This window comes from Emys orbicularis, chromosome 10, assembly GCF_028017835.1.
Source record: "Emys orbicularis isolate rEmyOrb1 chromosome 10, rEmyOrb1.hap1, whole genome shotgun sequence".
Classification (NCBI taxonomy): domain Eukaryota; kingdom Metazoa; phylum Chordata; order Testudines; family Emydidae; genus Emys; species Emys orbicularis.
The window spans coordinates 20257603-20275780 of record NC_088692.1 but is presented as its reverse complement, the minus strand read 5'-3'; the positions used below and the strand labels follow the sequence as shown (position 1 = coordinate 20275780).

The window sequence follows — 18178 nt, the reverse complement described above, 5'->3', positions numbered from 1 at the left end:
ATAGTCTTTTGTCTGGTGAAAAAAAGTTCCCTGGAACCTAACCCCCCCCCATTTACATTAATTCTTATGGGGAAATTGGATTCGCTTAACTTCGTTTTGCTTAAAGTTACATTTTTCAGGAACATAACTACAATGTTAAGAAACGAGTTACTGTATGTGGAGACGAAAAAGCAAAACTCACTCTGATTAGGCAATAAAACTCCATTATGTACTAATTAGCTTTTTGAACAAAGCAGAGTGTACTTTAGTGTCAAACTGCACGTTTATTAAAATTAATTGGAGGAAACTTACCAGGAAGTCTTTGTTTAATGCGATTGGGAGTCGGAGTCGGGGGTGGGGTAGTCCCAGTCCCCTGCGCTTTTGATACATATGTGGGTTCTGTGGACTCTAGAGAGCCTGCCAATGGAGGGAAAAAAGTCTTTAAAGAGACAGTTTTATTGACACCACTAAATAATATTAGAACCAGGTAACATGTTAACTAAGTACACATTTTTTAAACTTTTCTGGTGCTCTATATTTAACTCACTCTCCTGCCTGTCCCCAAGCAAGTATTAAGGCCCAGATCATCAAAGGTATTTAGGTGCCTGACTCCCTTTGAGAATCTGGGCCTAAGCCCCCTTTCTGAAGCTGTACTTGCCAACTCCCCATAAATCTGTGCCATTCTAATCACAAACAGAATATACTATGCTTCAGGTACAGAAAGGGACATGAACTATTGCATACAGATTCTCAAAATAATCAAATGACTGACACCCACTTTATAACTTCTACCATAGTGAACATTCTCCTTTCCCTCCACCGCTGGAAACTTGATACAGCCTCAGCTTCAAACTTCCTTTCAAGTCCCTGTGAGCACAGCACTTTAAAGGAACATTTGATCAGAAAGAGGATAAATCCTTCTCAGGCAAATCTTGCCTTTTTCTGCCAAAGGAATCTTCCATTCTGTGCTTCAACCACTGTGGGAGAAGTGAAGCAACACAGTGAACATGCTTCCCCCACCCTCCTAGCTTAAAAATAAATATAAGGCTGGCCTGACATATATATAAATATAAGGCTGCCCGCAGGCCTCTGCTACCACATTCTCAGCCTCCCCTAGTCTGAAAACTTACAGTCTCAGGGAAAACTAGGCTAGTACTTACTCCAGAATGACTTGCATGAGATACAAGTGGAATCCAACTAGGATAATTTTTCCATTCACTCTTTTACACTGCCATGGATTCCCTCCACATAGGCATGTTCACACTATACCCACCATAGTCAAGAGCTAGTCCCGATTCAGTTCTAACCTGCTGTTCCCAGACTAATAATGTCTTATTGTGCAGACTAGTGAAGGTTGGGAACATGACAGGTCAGAGGATACCTGAACCAAGAACTCAAATAGAAAAATTAGTTTAGTTAGAGCATGCAGGTCAATTTAGTGCCACATAATATATAATGTTCACTATGTACACATACATATAGATATATCGTGCTTGTATATATTACACACTTGGAGGAATGATCTTATGACACTATTAAGTGCTCTCCATCCTGCTGTTTTTTGTACAAGAAGTTCAAGCAGAAATCCAATTTTCCAACGTACACATCTGGAATTCGCACAGATGAATTGAAGAGCCCTTTCTAGTAATATAGTGGAGGGAACAACAGCCAAATCCAGCAAATCGCTTTAATTTGACTTGAGAATTGTTAAGTATTGAGATTTAAAGGGAACTGGACAGATGGTGGCAGCAGATATTTTCTTATTCAGTGTTTGAGAAGGGGTGGGTAAACAATGTTCCTTTAGATTTTAAGAGTTCCTTTTTAATCACAAAATTTGGACGTCTTATAAATCAGTTAACAAGAAATCTCCGTAACATTGTAAAAGTTTCCACATTTTACAGAATTATTGCTAATGTACTATTGCTGCAGATGTATTTATTCCTACCTGCTGTTAAGTTAAATGTTCTTCCCTTTGGTGATGCTTGAAATGGAGAAAACCAGTTCAGCACAGAGCCAACTACAGGAATCTGTCGTAGCAGGCCCTGTAAAACATGCCGTTAAAAGATCATTCTAGTGAATGACCCATCTAAGTGTTACAGAGTTATGTGATGTAGATAACAGATTATTTTGGAATTCTTACCTCTTCAAGAAGTCTTTCTTCATTTGCTTTCTGAAGCTGAACCTGCGCTTCCTGTATCCCCTTTCTAACGACTTCAGTCATGTTTTCCAGCAGCTAATTAAAAATGGAAGAGCATGCATTACTGCACTTAAACTGGCTTCTTGGTCCCTTACATGAAGATTAAATTTAAATGGGGACATTTGTGCATTTTTCTAAATTAGGTCAGTAGTTGACTAATGCCATTTATTTAATACTATAAATAGACAACTATAGATTGAGAGTAGCTTTTTTTTACATGGATCTTGTAACACATTTAATTGCAAGGGCATGAATTTCTCTTGCTTAGATGTAGGCTACTCACCTCTAGCCAGAGTTCTTTGAGTGTCCTCTGTATATTCACACTCATGAATATGCCAGTGGTGCAGCTGTGCTGATGGAACCTTTAGATTGCAGTGCTTGTTGTAACGCTATTGCACCCTCACCTCACCTATCTCCTCCTCTCACTGTTCCTGAACTTTCTGAGAGCCCCAGCTCAAATAGGGAGCATCGGTGAAGGATATGATTTTGGATAGATTTTGTTCTGGCAACACTTTGATTTAACAGTCATCCAAGTACAGGTATATGTGCATCTCTTGTCTCCAAAAATGTGCTGCCACCTCCCTGAGGCACTTTGTAAAAACTGGGGGGCAGTAGAACAGCTGAAGGGAAGGACTCTGATTTGAAAATAATTCTCCTCTACTAGGAAGCAAAGATATTGGCAGTGTAATGATCTGATTGAAATAGACTTCAAATTGAGAACAGCAAACCAACCTTGTATAGAGAGGGAAGGTATTATAGATGCCAGTTTAAAGAGATAGAATCAGAACTTCCTGATAAAGGAGTTGAGTTTTTTCAGGTCTAATATAGGTCAAAGACGCAGCAGTGTGGGGATCTGAAGAAGCCTTCCTTTTCTTTTCAAAGTCCTTATTGCTCCCTTCCAGATTTGACCCAAGTTAAGGTTGTGGCTCCACATGACAGATCTTAGCTACCACTGTCATGGTCAGTTACTGAGGAAGTTCAGAATGGAGAATTGAACCCAGTCTATCAGCAATGACAGCTGTTTGCTTCGTTAGACTGGGACATGCCTAACCTCTGCTCAGCACCAGCAAGCTAAGGGCACATGGGAGTCAGTGTTTGGATCCCCTTACCGCAGTATGCTAAGTGTCCAACTGGGGAGCTCAACCAGATCTGTGACAGACTGCTCTAGACACATCCACTGACTCCCGAGGCTCTGCTGATAGAGTCCTTCTTTGCACCCTGAGTTCCCCCCCCCAAAGTTCCTGGTTCCAAGGAAGGTGTCACTCCTGCAGATTGGCTCAGTGAGCAGAGCCAATCACCAACAGGTTATTTCCGCTTTTCAGTTTCAGATCCAATGGATCAGGATCCTTTTTAGGTACCAGAGATTTCTTGGAGATCTGAACTGAAGATGGCATCTTATGGAGAGGTCTCTGCTGCCTCTTCTCTCAAGTAGTATCAGGGTCTGTTTGCTTGCTCACAAATGTGTACAATATCCAGAGGGCTTGTCTGTCAAAGCCTCCTGCCAGCAGGACCATTTGCAGTCTGTTCTTCCCATACTCTTGGGGTGAAAGCACTTCAGATTGAACCCCTGAGGGACAATGTCCCTCCCTGACGGGCATCTCATAAGCATCAAATGCAGGACAAAAGGTGCACTTCTTAATAGCTGATCTCTAGCTCTTCATAACCACCATTGGATTCTAATAGTGGAACCAGAGATGAACTAACAACTACTTAGAACATTTAATATTTCCTTTTAAAAAAACTCCTAACCCTTAAAATGCTAACACAAGAAAAGTAATCTAAATTTATGCTTAGCATAATGGGCACTATTCAAGCACGGGATTCAGGCTAAGAGTCCAAATGCAGTTCCTGATCCGCTGCAGCAATTGGAAGGAACTGAGGTGGCTAGAGAGCCAAGACCCTCTTTTATAGTCTCAGGACCAGTGAGGGAAGGAACAGGAGAGGTGCAATAGCACTCCACCAGGCACTGCTATCAATGGTTCCACAGGCACAGCTACATAATCAGCACATCCCCAGGAGTGGGACTATTCCGAGTACACTTGAACAAGGATTTATTCTGTGGGTGCAGTAGGTTGTTGTTCAAATAACCACCACTTTCCTTTTTACTGAAGGTTTTGTTATGACAACTTCAATAGGCCAGATATTAACCAAAGCTTCTCAGGTAATCCTGTATCAGCACCAACGTTTTTACTAGCAATAAAGACACTGTAAATCCAGTTTCCAAGCTGTTGGTTTAACAAATAAAATGAATGGAAAACATTAAGTGGCAGATTTTCAAGCTGGTGTGTTGGCATAGTTTCACTGAATTCAATGGAACAACTTACACCAGTTGATGATCTGCCCCAGATTATTCAAAAAGGGAAATTTTTTTCTGATGGCTTAAACCATTATGGAAACCGTACAGTCACTGAGTTTGCCTATTTCCGCACTAGAAAAGTATCTAATGCTAGCAGAAGAGTTATAAACACAAAAATGTAAACCTAAACCAAGGTATCATGAGAGAGTCATAATACTGTGAAGTTCTCTCACCATGTAGATGCAAATCACTATATAGCTAAATACGTGCAATTTTCTTTCACATCAAAGAATAAGAAGTTGCCCTGAAACCAGTTTGGAGAAAACTAATGCTAAAACATTTTGTAAATTTTGAAAATAGGTAAGATTTCAATACATACTCTAGAATTTTCTTCAATTTCTCTGCCTGTTGCTGCAATAGTTTCTACCAGCTCGGACACATCCAGATCTTCAGTTACCATGCCGATATATACACAGTTCTTCTCCCCTCCAAATTCTGGGCCTGTGAACAGAATGGAGATTCCATATTTTTACACTTTTGCAGCAAAATCTAAGTGCCTCTTTAACAAGGTTTAAAATTACAAAACATAATAGATTGTGTAGTTAGTAAAAAGGGAAAAATATTTAGCTTCATAGAGGAAGATAACCTTTCAACAGGCACCCTACTCACACTTATGTGCCAGGGAATCCAACCATATTTTTGTTATCGTACTTAAGTGTAATCTTTGCATATGCCCAATTCACTGAAAGTACTTGGCATTGCACTTCTTCAAAGAGGAAAAACATAACTAAGTTTAGACAGGAAGTAATACAGTAGATATTTTATATAACTGTGTGCTTATAAGAAGCAGCAACATTAAAAGCTGCATGAAATCACCGATTGTGAAAAACAGAGCATTTAAGCAGCTGAGTTTTCTATTCCAAAAGCTGTGGTGTTCTGAGGGATGCCACTAGGCCCTTTCTTCCCCCTACTGTTGAACACAGATGGGTTAATGAGGCATTTTTACAACGAATACTGTATATACACACTTAAATAGCACATTATTGTACCTTCTAAATAGCCACATTATTCTGGGACATCTTTCAACAGCATGGATCCATAACTCTGACACATTTAAACTTATTCTTAGAGATGAATATGGAAGATTAGAACTCTCGAATAGAAAAGTCATGCTATATTAGCACTGCCTTAAGTAGAGGTAACAGCAACACTTACTGATTTTCATCTTCAAAGCAGTCTATAACCATTGATCCTTACAACACTTGTGTAGTAGGCATTATAATTCTCATTTTACAGATGGAAAAAAAACAACAACAAATGTATGTAGGTTAAGTGGCTTCCACAAAGCCAAAGGCATCATTAGCATGATAAAAAAATAGTTTTGCCTAAGGTCTGTAGGATTGGGGGGGTTTAAAACTGTCAAAGATCTGGAAGACAGAAATTCCTGAGTTCATGTCTTGGAGCGGTCACTTAACCTCAGTATGAGGGAAATTAAAATACCCACCTCATAGGGATGGTTACTGAATTATGTTTACATAGTTCTTAGGAAATTAATAGCTCTAAGGGCATGATCCTATGAAGTGGTGAGCACCTCCTGCAAGGTATGGCTCATCTTCAACTCCCACTAAAATCAATAAGACTAGACACCTGTTGATTAGCACCTCTTGAGATTTGGCCCTTAGTGCTATTATTATCATTACTAACTCATGGCAAAACCATCTAAAAATGTTCACTTGCTATATTTTTAATGTTCCCATTTCACCTTTGAGAGAAAGCTGAAAAGAGCATACCTACAGCTGCTGCATGAGTACTGTGTGTAGTCTTTTTAAAGCAGAAGTAGCACTGAGAGGACCAGGCAAGGTTCACCTGGAAATTCCATGTGTGCACAGAGGCCATTGTATAAGTTTATGCAGAATCTCATGTTTCACTGATTTTATATCACTCTAGTGGGGTTTTAGACAACTGTTTCTTTAAGCACATTCACACATGACATCTAGGCCATTTGCTTTTTAAAAATTAAAAATGAGTGGCTTTATTAATTAGTTACAGTAAGACTGGAAACCACTAATGTATCAAAATGCAATACATTCCTACCATTTCGAGGACAAACAAAACACATTGTAAGACATTAATTTACTCATGCAATAGAGTGGTTAAAATGTAACTGAGTGTTTCAGTTATATATTATAGCCAGAGTCACCTAAAACATCTAACCTAGTCACAGAATGCAGTAAGCAGCCCAGTTTGAGATTAAGTTCCTGCTTCAATTAGGTACAATACGAGGCAGACACCCCTCCAATTTGGCACAAATTATAAACACACCCGGTGGTGGGTAATTCACTTGCACAATCAACTTATAGCTGAGAATGCAGTACTGGTATTAATGATCATTAAGTCCAACATGTTTATGACTGGATGCTTTTCTTGTCTAGCATATGCCACCTCTGTAACAATCAGAAATAGACTTAGGGTTGGGGGACCACCGGTAAGCACTGCATTAAGAAATGTTCTTTGCTGTTCCTAAACTAACAGCAAATTTTTGAATTTTCCCAGTTAAGCCTCCACACCCTCAAAAACAAAATATAAGTCAGAACTTTGTCAACATAAGCAATATAACATTTGGGTTTTCTAGGATGAAAACACTTCTCAGTTTAGGATAATCATGCTTGAGGTTTGGTGAGTACTCTGGGAACAATGGATGTACTCTGCTGAAGCTGTTGCTGACAAGAAACACTACTGCTTTCTAGTAGGCCTCAACTGAAACGAGCAATGGGGAAGGAAGCAAGATCAGAGAGACAATATTTGTAGAAACGCATCTACAGTTTAACGTAGAAGCGGACAGAACTTTTTAATAATACATGGTTATATGACTTGTAGTGAGATTTATAATACAGTTTGGGGAAAAAAGAATTGAGGGCATTAACCTGATTATTTACAGAACTGATATTGCCAACAGTGATAATTACCCAAAGAAAAAGTGAGATCCGATTCCAGTTCATTTAATTTTTTCAAAAGTCCAGTGTTAATTTTCTCTGCTTCTTTCTCTTGTTTGTCATCATTCTTCCCATCACAGTTATACTCATACCTTTAAAATCAAGCCAGAGGACAGCAAGCCATTTTATTTTACAATACAAACAAAAACAGAACAAATCTGCACTTCTAACATCTTTCAACAATTTACCTACATGTACCTGTAAACTTGTGTAGTGGGTGAAGTTTGAATAGTGATAGCAACCAACCAAGTTGGAGAAAATTTGGTAATGTTTGCAGTTGAAGGAAAAGCATTTTTGGATACAGAAAAATTTCTTTAATAGCTTTTTGGAAGTATTGTATTGATAATGGCTCAGCTCTTTCTGACCACATAGGAACCTTAATGATAATGATCTCCAATATATGAGCAGCACTGTATTTGCCAAAAGAGACAAATAAGTTCTACTACTGATTAAAGATAAACTGACTGCAGTGGTAGGCTAAATACATAAGGTACACAGGTACATTAACGTTTACTACAAACGATCCACAATGCTCCTTAAATTCTACTTGTTAACTCAATTATTTTGGCAAACCAGGTCTTTAACTTCTAGGAAGTTCCAAACTCCTAAGTAATTTCACAAAATTCAGACATCCTCTTAAGAAAGTGTAGTTTATTCACAAGTCAGTTAAGGAAATTGCAGCTGTGCCATAAGCTAGATTTTGCTGGTCCAAAGGATCACTAGTGAAGACGGCACTTATTCTCTCTGCTGAAGGTACTGTCTATCCAAATACCTCTTGAAGTAAAGCTCAAACAATGTCATGTCTGGAGCTACCTAATACTTACCTTACAACACCTAGTCCTGGCCAGCTGAGGTCTTCAATATATGACAAGCCTACTGTTCTTTTCACTTCTTGCTCAAATTCCTCTCTTAGCTGCAGTGTGCATGTCAGTATTGATATCTTCATTTTCAAGCAGTCCACCAACTGATCTACATCTTGTACTTCAGTTCCTAAAACTGAAGAGCTAATGAATTAGCATGTGAATTACTGAATTGACAGAGTTTTCATATGTTAGATACGGTAAGACAGGTGTCATGGTTACCTGTATTTATAGATAACCCACTTTACAAGCCAATCCTAAATTAAATAATGTTCAAAAATCATATTATCTTAATCTGTATGCTGAAGGCTGTTTTTCTTCAGCTTGCCATTCACTGAAAACACTCAACACATCAAAATGGCTGGAGTCAAATATTAAGGAGAAAAAAATAAGCTAATTGTAATACCAATAAATTGATTTTCTGATATTCTAAAGTAATAATGGTAGTTAACAACAGGAAATCCCTCCCTCTATAGCCAAAAGGTTACAAAAAAGATCAATCAGCTTCAGCTTTAATTACAAAGTTCAGTATCACCAACTAAGGTTACTCATTAAACTGGAATCCCTTGTTCTGTCATTTAATTTCTAATTTAAAAGTTCTTCCCAGTAGCTACCTCCATCTCTTTGTAACATCAGAGCCTACACCCTCTTCTAGGAGAGAGAGGGAAAAAGTTTTCTTTACAGTACTAACGAAAATAACCAAGCTTTAATGGATACTATTTTCTTCTTCCAATTAGTCTATTATATTCTAAACATGGGCTCAGTTCCTGTGTCTAATCATATGAATAAGCAGGCCAAATTCTTCCTTCATTCTGTAAGTAGATGAGAGAGGGAAAGGCAAGGATATTTCATCTCCAATGTTTCTGTATTCTGACAGTTTAAGACAGGAACATTACTCAGCTTCGTACCTTGTTCTCACCAGTAAATGTAGACAGTATAAAGTAAAAGGCTTTACAGATGTGGTGTGACATAATGCTATACAAGATGACAAAGCTACCGGAAATTCAGCTACTTCTAACGTAACTGCTACCAAGGCACAATAGAATATTGAAGTTGTTTTTGTAGTGTTAAAACAGCTTCTCACTATAAAAATAAGGAAAAAAGCAAAGCCAAGGAGAACAGATTTAAACATACAGATGTTTTACACATGCAGGATATTTACAATTTTAAATAGCAAATTCCAATTTTTTTCACCTCAGGATGAAATATCTATGTAAGTGGCTAAATTAAGTGACTCATTTACCTGCAGAAGTCATTAATGGGCTAAAACGTACACATGTGCCTTCATCTTCTAGTTCTACCACATCAACTCCACTGGCAGGAACTAACTGTGCCAACTGTTCACCTAGCTGAAGGGACAAGGCAAAATTAGAGGAATTTATTGAGCATTAATTTCTCATTATTGCCAACTTGCATTAGACTGTTCCCGTAGTTTCAACGAACCATTTGTCTGTTAAATTGTCCCTAGTAAGGTTTCTCTCTCTTTACTTCTTAAAAGTTAACTATTCATTATTCCCTGAAGCACAGTAACATTTTTGCTGTGAGCAAGCTCACAGCACCACCTATAAAACAAACAAAAAAGTTGCACACTTATATTAACAAAATGAAAACCTACTTCACAATTTCTAAGCAAACCACAAAATGTGTAATTTTTTCAGTGGTTATTGCAAGATGGTTACCGACTCTCCCATAAAGCAGGAATATGTTTACTTCCAAAATAATGAGTTTAAAAACAAAATCATGCACTTGTTTGTTTAAAAGTACATTTTAGTAGGAGTTCTACTAGTAGCAGCTGGAGAAAAATACTGAAATTGCAGTATATAAAGGGAGGCTATCAGCCAGAAATCTACTCAGTTAAAAAAAAAAAGTAAAAAAAGTAAAAGTAAAAGTAGTTTCAGATATTTAAGCTGCCATTCAGTCCATTAGCCAATTTTTGTGATTTTACAATCACTTAACAAAAAAAACAACAAAAAAAGTTTCTCTCTCCCTGTTGCTCTGTAAAAATTTTACACTAACAAGGGCTGCTTAAGTAAATGCATCAAGTAAAACAGAAGACTATCTGTCGTCATCTTTTGGTCTTATTTGTAACAATAGTAGATAAAACAGTGTAATTTTTAAGTTGGCAGCTTCCTGTTAATACAACTAAGATTCACTGTTATTTATAATGGCAAGGTCTCTTTTCTGAAGATACCCAAATCCTTCATTCATAAAATCAGTTGCAAAGCCACAAAATTTCTGCTAATTCATGCCAGAAGTACTTTCTATTGTTTTTATTTTGAAGAAATTGTGTTTGCCAAGGATCTCTAAGTTGAATTTCATGCCACTCTTGACCCTGAGCATAAATGGGTTATGAAAAATTCAAAAGGAAGGTCGGCATCTGTTCAACCCACACTAATGCTACATGCTGTCATCAATCAGTGGGATTACATGTTACGGAAACATGCAGCATAATTTCTCCTTTCTGCTGTCTTGTTTCTCATCTATTGCGTTTCCCAGCTTGGAAAGTTGTGTTTTAGCTCCACCTCTTGACTTTCTAGTCCAACTAGATTTCCAGGTGGCTCAAAGCCTCAAAATGGTTAGGGAAACAACTGCAGGTGGGCAGTGGTCAAGGAAGGTCATGAGTACATAGAGGTGGAAGGAAAAAGTAACAGGTGGAAAGGTTCCTGAACGAAGTCCCCCTACATGTGTTCCATTGCATAGGATCCCTAACAGAACCTAAGGCTGCCTTTGTTATTGGGGTCACAAACAGGTTGGCAATGCATAACAGTTCAAATAATTATTAGAGTATGCATATTTTATGCAATTAGAGAGATGCATTTTCTTAACACATAATGCAAATGTTGCTCCCACTCTGAATGTGAGGGAAAAAAGAAGAGGCACACATGATTTCACATAAGGCAAGGCATGAATAAGGAAGTTGTTTTGGGTAGGGAAAGAGGGTCCTGACACTTGGTAGTCTTGCTTCCTGTGACGAAGTGGGGGATTTTCTTATCTTTTCGTGGTTTTCCAATGGTTTGTATGCAGAGGGAGTGGGACTCAGTGCCCCTGGGTGTTACTGGTTTAACGAGATGAGGGGAGAGGGAGTTTGTTGTTGCAGAGGACCGGAGAGGGAACTTGGGACCCCAGCTGATGGCCTGGAGGAGGGACACCCCGGCGACTAGTGACCTGACGACCCTCACCGGAGACCCAGCTCAGGAGTCGCAGCCAGTTCTGGCCAGTGGGAGGACAATGGGCTGCGAAGAGAGGACCCCATGACCTAACCAGCTGGTTCCAGCCAGACGGGGGGGAGACGATGGAGAGGAGAGGAGGCCCAGAGGACCCTGTTTACCTGGAAATAAGACAATGGACAGAGGCGGGGCCTGGGGCCGGTGATATCAGATGCCCAGCTGGGAAGCAGGGGGGCTCTGGGCTGGAGAGGGGGAGCAGGCAGAGCCCACCTGGATGCAGGGGAGACTGGGATGTGCTGTGCTGAGGGAGGCCAGGCCTGAGGGTTTCCTGTGCTGTGTTCAGTCGCTCAATAAACCCTCCTGTTTTACGCTGGCTGAGAGTCACTCTGGTCTAGAGAACAGGGTTGCATCAACCCCTTCGGGGGGGGTGGAGGCCCCAGGGGTCCAAAGCGAGTGGACTCCCTGAGGGAGCCCATGGCGAGAGACAGACGTGCTAAGGCTCAGAGAGGTGCGACTCCAGGAGGTGGAGGGGCCTGACCCCGAGAGAGAGTGGACCCCCGAGAAGGGCTGTCTCACTGAAAGGGGCACCCCGCACGGGGCCAAGAGTGGGCACAATCTGTGAGTCCGTGACACTTCCTCCTTCCTCTAGTGCTTGTATAATAAAAAGATTCATAAACCTAGACTGGAATAGGGAAGTAGATACAAAGTTTCTAAGATTGAGTGGAAACTGACATTTCAAATGGATGTCAAAAGTAAATCAGCTGATCTTGCTGTAGTTCTTGATGTGTCAAAATTACTAGTAAGCAGTTTAACACCTTAAATTTTAGCTTACTCCACTTCTGAGCAGTAGAAACCTAGACAGGTTTTTGTGGCAAGAGGGAAGAGACACTCACTCCTCTCCTAGGATATTGGACTCCCTAATACAGGACATCCCTCACCTCCCAAAAGTACCAATTTAAAATGGAGACATAACTGTTGCAAAGTGAAAGCAACATAACTCTCAGATCTGCTTTTTTTTTTTTTTTTTTTTTTTTTTTTTTTTAATGCCTGAGGAAAAACTAAATGTATTTAATCTCAGTATCTCAGTGGCCTAAAGAAACAAAACACACACCTCTTGAGGTATGCAAGAATTAAGAGAATCATTGTTTTCATCATAATTATTTTGTACCTTAAAACATATGAAAGACACCAGGTTGCCAGTGCTTCAGACTAAAACCATCTTTTTTAATCCCCAAAACTCTGCAGGCTGATTTCACATAGGATACCAAATAGCCATTTGGTGGCAACTGTCACTACTGACCTAGTCTGTTCTAGGTTATATAATTCCCTGAGGCACCCAATCCTCCTGTGTTTTACAGAACATCCATTTTAGTTCTTAAGAGAAATGAACATCAAATCTTACCCACTGATTGAAGGTGTCACAAATATGTCTCTCATTGCTGGTTATAGGGTGTTGAATTATAGATGCCGGTCCAGCATGTAGCATCTGATCTGAACCCAAAGAGACAAAAATCGCAGAGACAGAGTTTCATTTATTTAACTAAAAGCAAAAGGCAATTTTTTTAGACAAACAACATTTTTATGAAATTTTATGACATCTAGGAAAATTAAACTCTATTTGACCTCAAAAGGGCAAATATGGGATTTAAAAAGATATCATTCCAAAAGCAATTATAGCATTGAAATGTATTTATTTCAACAATTTGTAATCACCTTCCATTGTCTCAATGCAATGGAACTCTGCAACAAGAGTACAATTTATGAGGTGGTTCTAACCACTACTGTATAAACAAAACTTGTTTTATGTTCAGACTAATTAGAAAAAGTGCACAATGTAATGTACCTAATAAAACTAGCTTATTGAATTAATAGATCTGAAATCATCATGTTTTGTCTATAAGTTACACACCTATATTTGGAAGTTCTGGGGAAAACTTGAATACCACTACAGGAGAGCTAAATTCATCTTCAACCTAAAAATGGAATTAAAAAATCCATGTTGTAATGAAAACACTTAAAACAGCTTTATTGTTGTAGGTACAAAACTGACAGTAGAGACCACCACATCATTTGGTTTTGTCAGTATTAACAATGTTCTAGTTTCCGTAATGTTTTGACTCAGTACTAACAAAAAATTAACTCATCATAAAACTTTGTGTAAATGATCTGGAAAAAGAGGGAAACAGTGAGGAAACAGACAATACAAAATTACTCAAGGTAGTTAAGTCCAAAGCAGACTGCAAAGAGTTACAAAGGGATCTCACAAAACTGGGTAACAAAATGGCAGATGAAATTCAATGTTGATAAGTGCAAAGTAATGCACATTGGAAAGCATAATCCCAACTATACATACAAAATGATGGAGGCTGAATTAGCTGTTACCACTCAAGAAAGAGATCTTGAAGTCATTGTGGATAGTTCTCTGAAAACTTCCACTGAATGTACAGCAGAAGTCAAAAAAGCAGAATATTAGGAACCATTAGGAAAGGGATAGATAATAAAAGACAGTAAATATGCCACTATATAAATCCATGGTACACTCAGACTTTGAATACTGCATGCAGTTCGGGTTGCCCCATCTCAAAAAAGACATGTATTAGAAATGGAAAAGGTACAGAGAAGGGCAAGAAAAATGATATGGAACAGCTTTCATATATAAGGAGAAATTAAAGAGAGAATATTCAGCTTGAAAAAGTTGACTAAGGGGGGATGTGACAGATCTGTAAAATCATAAATGGTGTGGAGAAAGTGAAAGTGTTATTTACCCATTCACATAACACAAGAACCATGGGTCACCAATGAAATTAATAGGTAGCAGGTTTAAAACAAACAAAAGGAAGTACTACACACAATATGATCAAGCTGTGGTACTCGATGCCAGGGGACGTTGTGAAGCCCAAAAGTATGACTAGGTTCAAAAAAAGAACTAGATAAGTTAGATAGGTCCATCAATGGCTATTAGCCAAGATGGTCAGGGATGCGACCCCAAGTTCTGGGTGTCCCTAAGCCTCTGACTACCAGATGCTGGGACTAAACGATGAGGGATGGATCACTTGATAATTGCCCTGTTCTGTTCATTCCCTCTGACAGGTTAGAAGACAGGTTACTGGGCTAGTTGGACCAGTGGTCTAACCTAGTATAGCCACTCTTATATTCTCAATATATACACTAACATAGCAAAGTAAACTACCTCTCACATAAAAAGGGATTGTATTCTATTTCAGTTACACACAACTGAATTTTGGGCACTATAAAGTGAAAAATGTGAATACATTCACTGACAGGCATTTAATTTTTTTTTTAAAAATAGAGCACCAAGGAAAATTAAAGCTATGAGCAAAGTTTCTTCCATAAATCTCTCTGAATAGATAATTGAGCTGTTCAATGACATAGTAGATGCTAACAAGAACATATATAGTGGGAAGGTGGAATGGCTACAGTGGATCTCCATAACTCACGAGTTCTAAAAGATTATTTTCACAAATGAAATTACTTTGTCACTCACAGTGATCTGTGGTCATTTGTTTTCCAAGGAAACTAGCATGAATACAGTATTTATTCTAATACACAAAGGGTCAGATCAATAAAAATATCTGTTGAATAGGGCATCTTTTCTACTGAAACTGGATTAGAAGCAGCTGCATTAAACATTAATTTAAAAACTAGAATGTTCAATTAAGAGCAGTGGGTTTTTTTTTTTTAAACAAACATCACTCTCCTGTATCATAACACCCGCACAGCAGGACAACTACTTTGTCTACAGATATAAGAACATCCACACTATATCTATATCTGGCCAGGGTACTGCTAAATCCATAGTCAAGAATGAATTTCAGATATAAAAAAGTGCACCATAAAAGAATATTGAATAAGTTTTAATACATTAAGCACTACTCAGCAACACAGAGGCAGCCTCTGAGCATTATATCCATAGCTTGAGTGTGCGTAGAGAGAAACAGCAATGGGACAAGGAATACAACCTAGGGACCAAGTCTTGCTATATGCAAATAAATTTATACAATTCCATTGACACTTTAAGGGGTAATTTCAGTAGTCAGAATGATACCACCATCACCACCAAGGCTGTGGGTAGGGTCACATTTTTTTAAAGATAATTGGTTTCACAAAAATTTTGATATTTAATAACCACCAGTTGCTAAACTACTCCAAGTATTAAAGGCAGGTTGTACCGAAGTTTTAATGAAATCCATGTTCTTCAAGTTTTCCAGCAACCTCTGACTCTAAAGAACAAAGGATAAAAAAACAAAGATTTTTTGGTTTAAAATTACTTTTCACGGACAGAGACAACACTAACTCAACATCCATAAGTGTGAGCTTACATTTACAAAGTTTAAATTTAGGATGCTACAAACAAGAATCTCTAATTAATATTACCAATATCATGGAATTTTAACAGTATATTATTTAGGAAAATGGTTTATTGTAGGACTCAAACATGTGCATATATGTATACACCTAAGCTTTGCAGATAAAATTTACATTTTATTTAGTCCGTTCAAAACGCTGTGGATGTATAAATTCCCACATACTAATGGGAGAGATTAGCACCTATGGACAACAGTCAGCCCTTGGGTGCTTGTATACAGCTCCCATTAACTTCAACTGGGCATCAAACACCTGAGAAGAATTAGCATCTATGTGAAGAAGGATTATAGTAATCTATTGGTTATAGTTAAGGCTACGTTTTAGTCACGGGTATTTTTAGTAAAAGTCACGGACAGGTCATGGGCAGTAAACCAAAATTCACAGCCCATGACCTGTCCCTGACTTACTATATACCCCTGACTAAAACCTGGGGGAGGGGCTGCCCGAGGGTGCTCGGGAAGGGTAGCCTGGATGCTGGGGGTGGGGTGGGGAGCAGGCTGCAGGTCCCCCGCTGGCGCTGGGGGGGGGGGGGCACATGGCCAGCTGTGTGGGACCCCAGCCGGTGCTGGGGGGAGGGAGGGGGCAGGCAGTGGAACGTGGCCCGGGACCCCTGCTGGTGCTGGGGTGAGGGGAGCAGGCTCCCTACCTTGCTGTGCACCCACCTCCCACCCCCAGCAGCAGCAGAGTTTGGGTATGGGAGGGGGCAGGGGGTTGGGGCACGGGACAGGGTGAGGCAAGTTCTGAGTGGCTCTTAACTGGAGGGGCTCCCCGGAAGCGGCGACATCCCCCTCGCTCAGGTCCTAGGCGGAGGTATGGCCAGGCAGCTCTGTGTGCTTCCTTCACCCAGAGCGCTGGTTTCGCAGCTCTCATTGGCTAGGAACCTTGGCCAATAGGAGCTGCAGGGGTGGTGCCTGCAGGTGGATGCAGCACGCAGAGCTGCCTGGCCATGCCTTCGCCTAGGACCTGAGCGAGGGGGATGTCACCGCTTCTGGGGAGCCCCCCAGGTAAGTGCCACTCAGAGCCTGCCTCACCCTGTCCCGTGCCCCAATCCCCTGCCCCCTCCCACACCCAAACTCTGCTGCTGGGGGTGGGGTGGGCGCGGTGGCCCGAGACTGCCCCAGCAGCGACCAGTGCAGGGACTGCCTGAGCTGCCCCTGAGCCAGGTGCACCAGCCGCTGCAAAAAGTCATGTAGGTCACGGTAAGGCACGGAATCCGTGACCTCCATGACAAAGTCGTAGCCTTAGTTATGGTCAAATACTATACATGAGAGAGACACTATCTCAGTTTTCACTGAAGAGCTATAAACTTCCAAACAGTTCTTGCTACTGCATTTAAGAAACCCTCAGTACTTCCATTTGGAACCCCTTGTCTCAGTGATTTATAAATTACTACTTATTATTTGCATTACAGTAAGCCTACAGACCCCCATTGTGCTAGGCTCTGTACAAGTACATAGTAAGAGACATTCTATACCCTGAGCAGCATACATTCGAAATAGAAAAGAAAGGATGGGGGAAAGGAATAATTATCTTCATCTACTGATGGGGAATTGAGGCACAGGGATTAAGTGACTTGCCTAAGGTCACACAGGAAGTCTGTGGCATTGCCAGGCACTGAACCTTTTAAGTCCCAATCCAGTGCGTAAAACAAAAGGCCATCCTTCCTTTAAAAGTAAAAATACTCAAGGGCTGCCTTAAAGGTAAACTTTACAATTAATTTTAAAAATCTGATTTGATTCCATATTCTTGGTGTAAGTTTTCAGCATGAAAGGATCCCACTACATCTTTAGATTCCTTTAAATAGTTTTGATAACTAACAACTGCTTCGTAAACAATGTCCAACAACAACAAAAATGTAAAACCTATAAACGCCTATCTGGATCCCTTTCTAGTGGGCATATTAAGGCAATGCCTCATTGCAAAGAGTGGTGTTTTTTTACCTTGAGATAGCTATCTCAATGCAAAATCCTAGTGGAGACAGGACACGGTTAGTTTTTATCTCAGTGTATCTTGTCAAGGTCTACCCCTATACTCCTCACCTGGGTTTTTTACCTTGATGTAGCTAGTCAGGGTAAAAACTACCCATGACCTGTATCCACTAGGATTTCACTTTGCAATTCCTAATTTCCCTCCCTCCCCATAAAGAGGACATAGCCTAAAAAGAAGTGCCAATACTGTAGCTGTCAACATGGCTGGTCTTAGTATAGTATGCACTAATACGACACCTTCAGCATATTTGGCAACAATTCTCACTTTATTTCAGATCCGCTGCACCTGTTTTTGAGATGCTTCATCATATT

At 39.8% G+C, this 18178-nt stretch overlaps 1 protein-coding gene across 1 annotated transcript in view; it reads right to left on the bottom strand.

Moving 5' to 3' along the window:
* Positions 1-18178, bottom strand: part of PDXDC1 (pyridoxal dependent decarboxylase domain containing 1) — a 46811-nt gene that overhangs the window by 2579 nt on the left and 26054 nt on the right. The window contains exons 13-22 of the mRNA XM_065411627.1: positions 15683-15733; positions 13402-13465; positions 12895-12983; positions 9569-9674; positions 8290-8461; positions 7439-7557; positions 4852-4973; positions 2120-2212; positions 1925-2021; positions 292-396 (exon numbers count right to left, since the gene is read on the bottom strand). Of these exons, the coding sequence (XP_065267699.1) occupies positions 292-396; positions 1925-2021; positions 2120-2212; positions 4852-4973; positions 7439-7557; positions 8290-8461; positions 9569-9674; positions 12895-12983; positions 13402-13465; positions 15683-15733 (1018 nt within the window). The remainder of the gene's footprint in view (positions 1-291; positions 397-1924; positions 2022-2119; positions 2213-4851; positions 4974-7438; positions 7558-8289; positions 8462-9568; positions 9675-12894; positions 12984-13401; positions 13466-15682; positions 15734-18178) is intronic.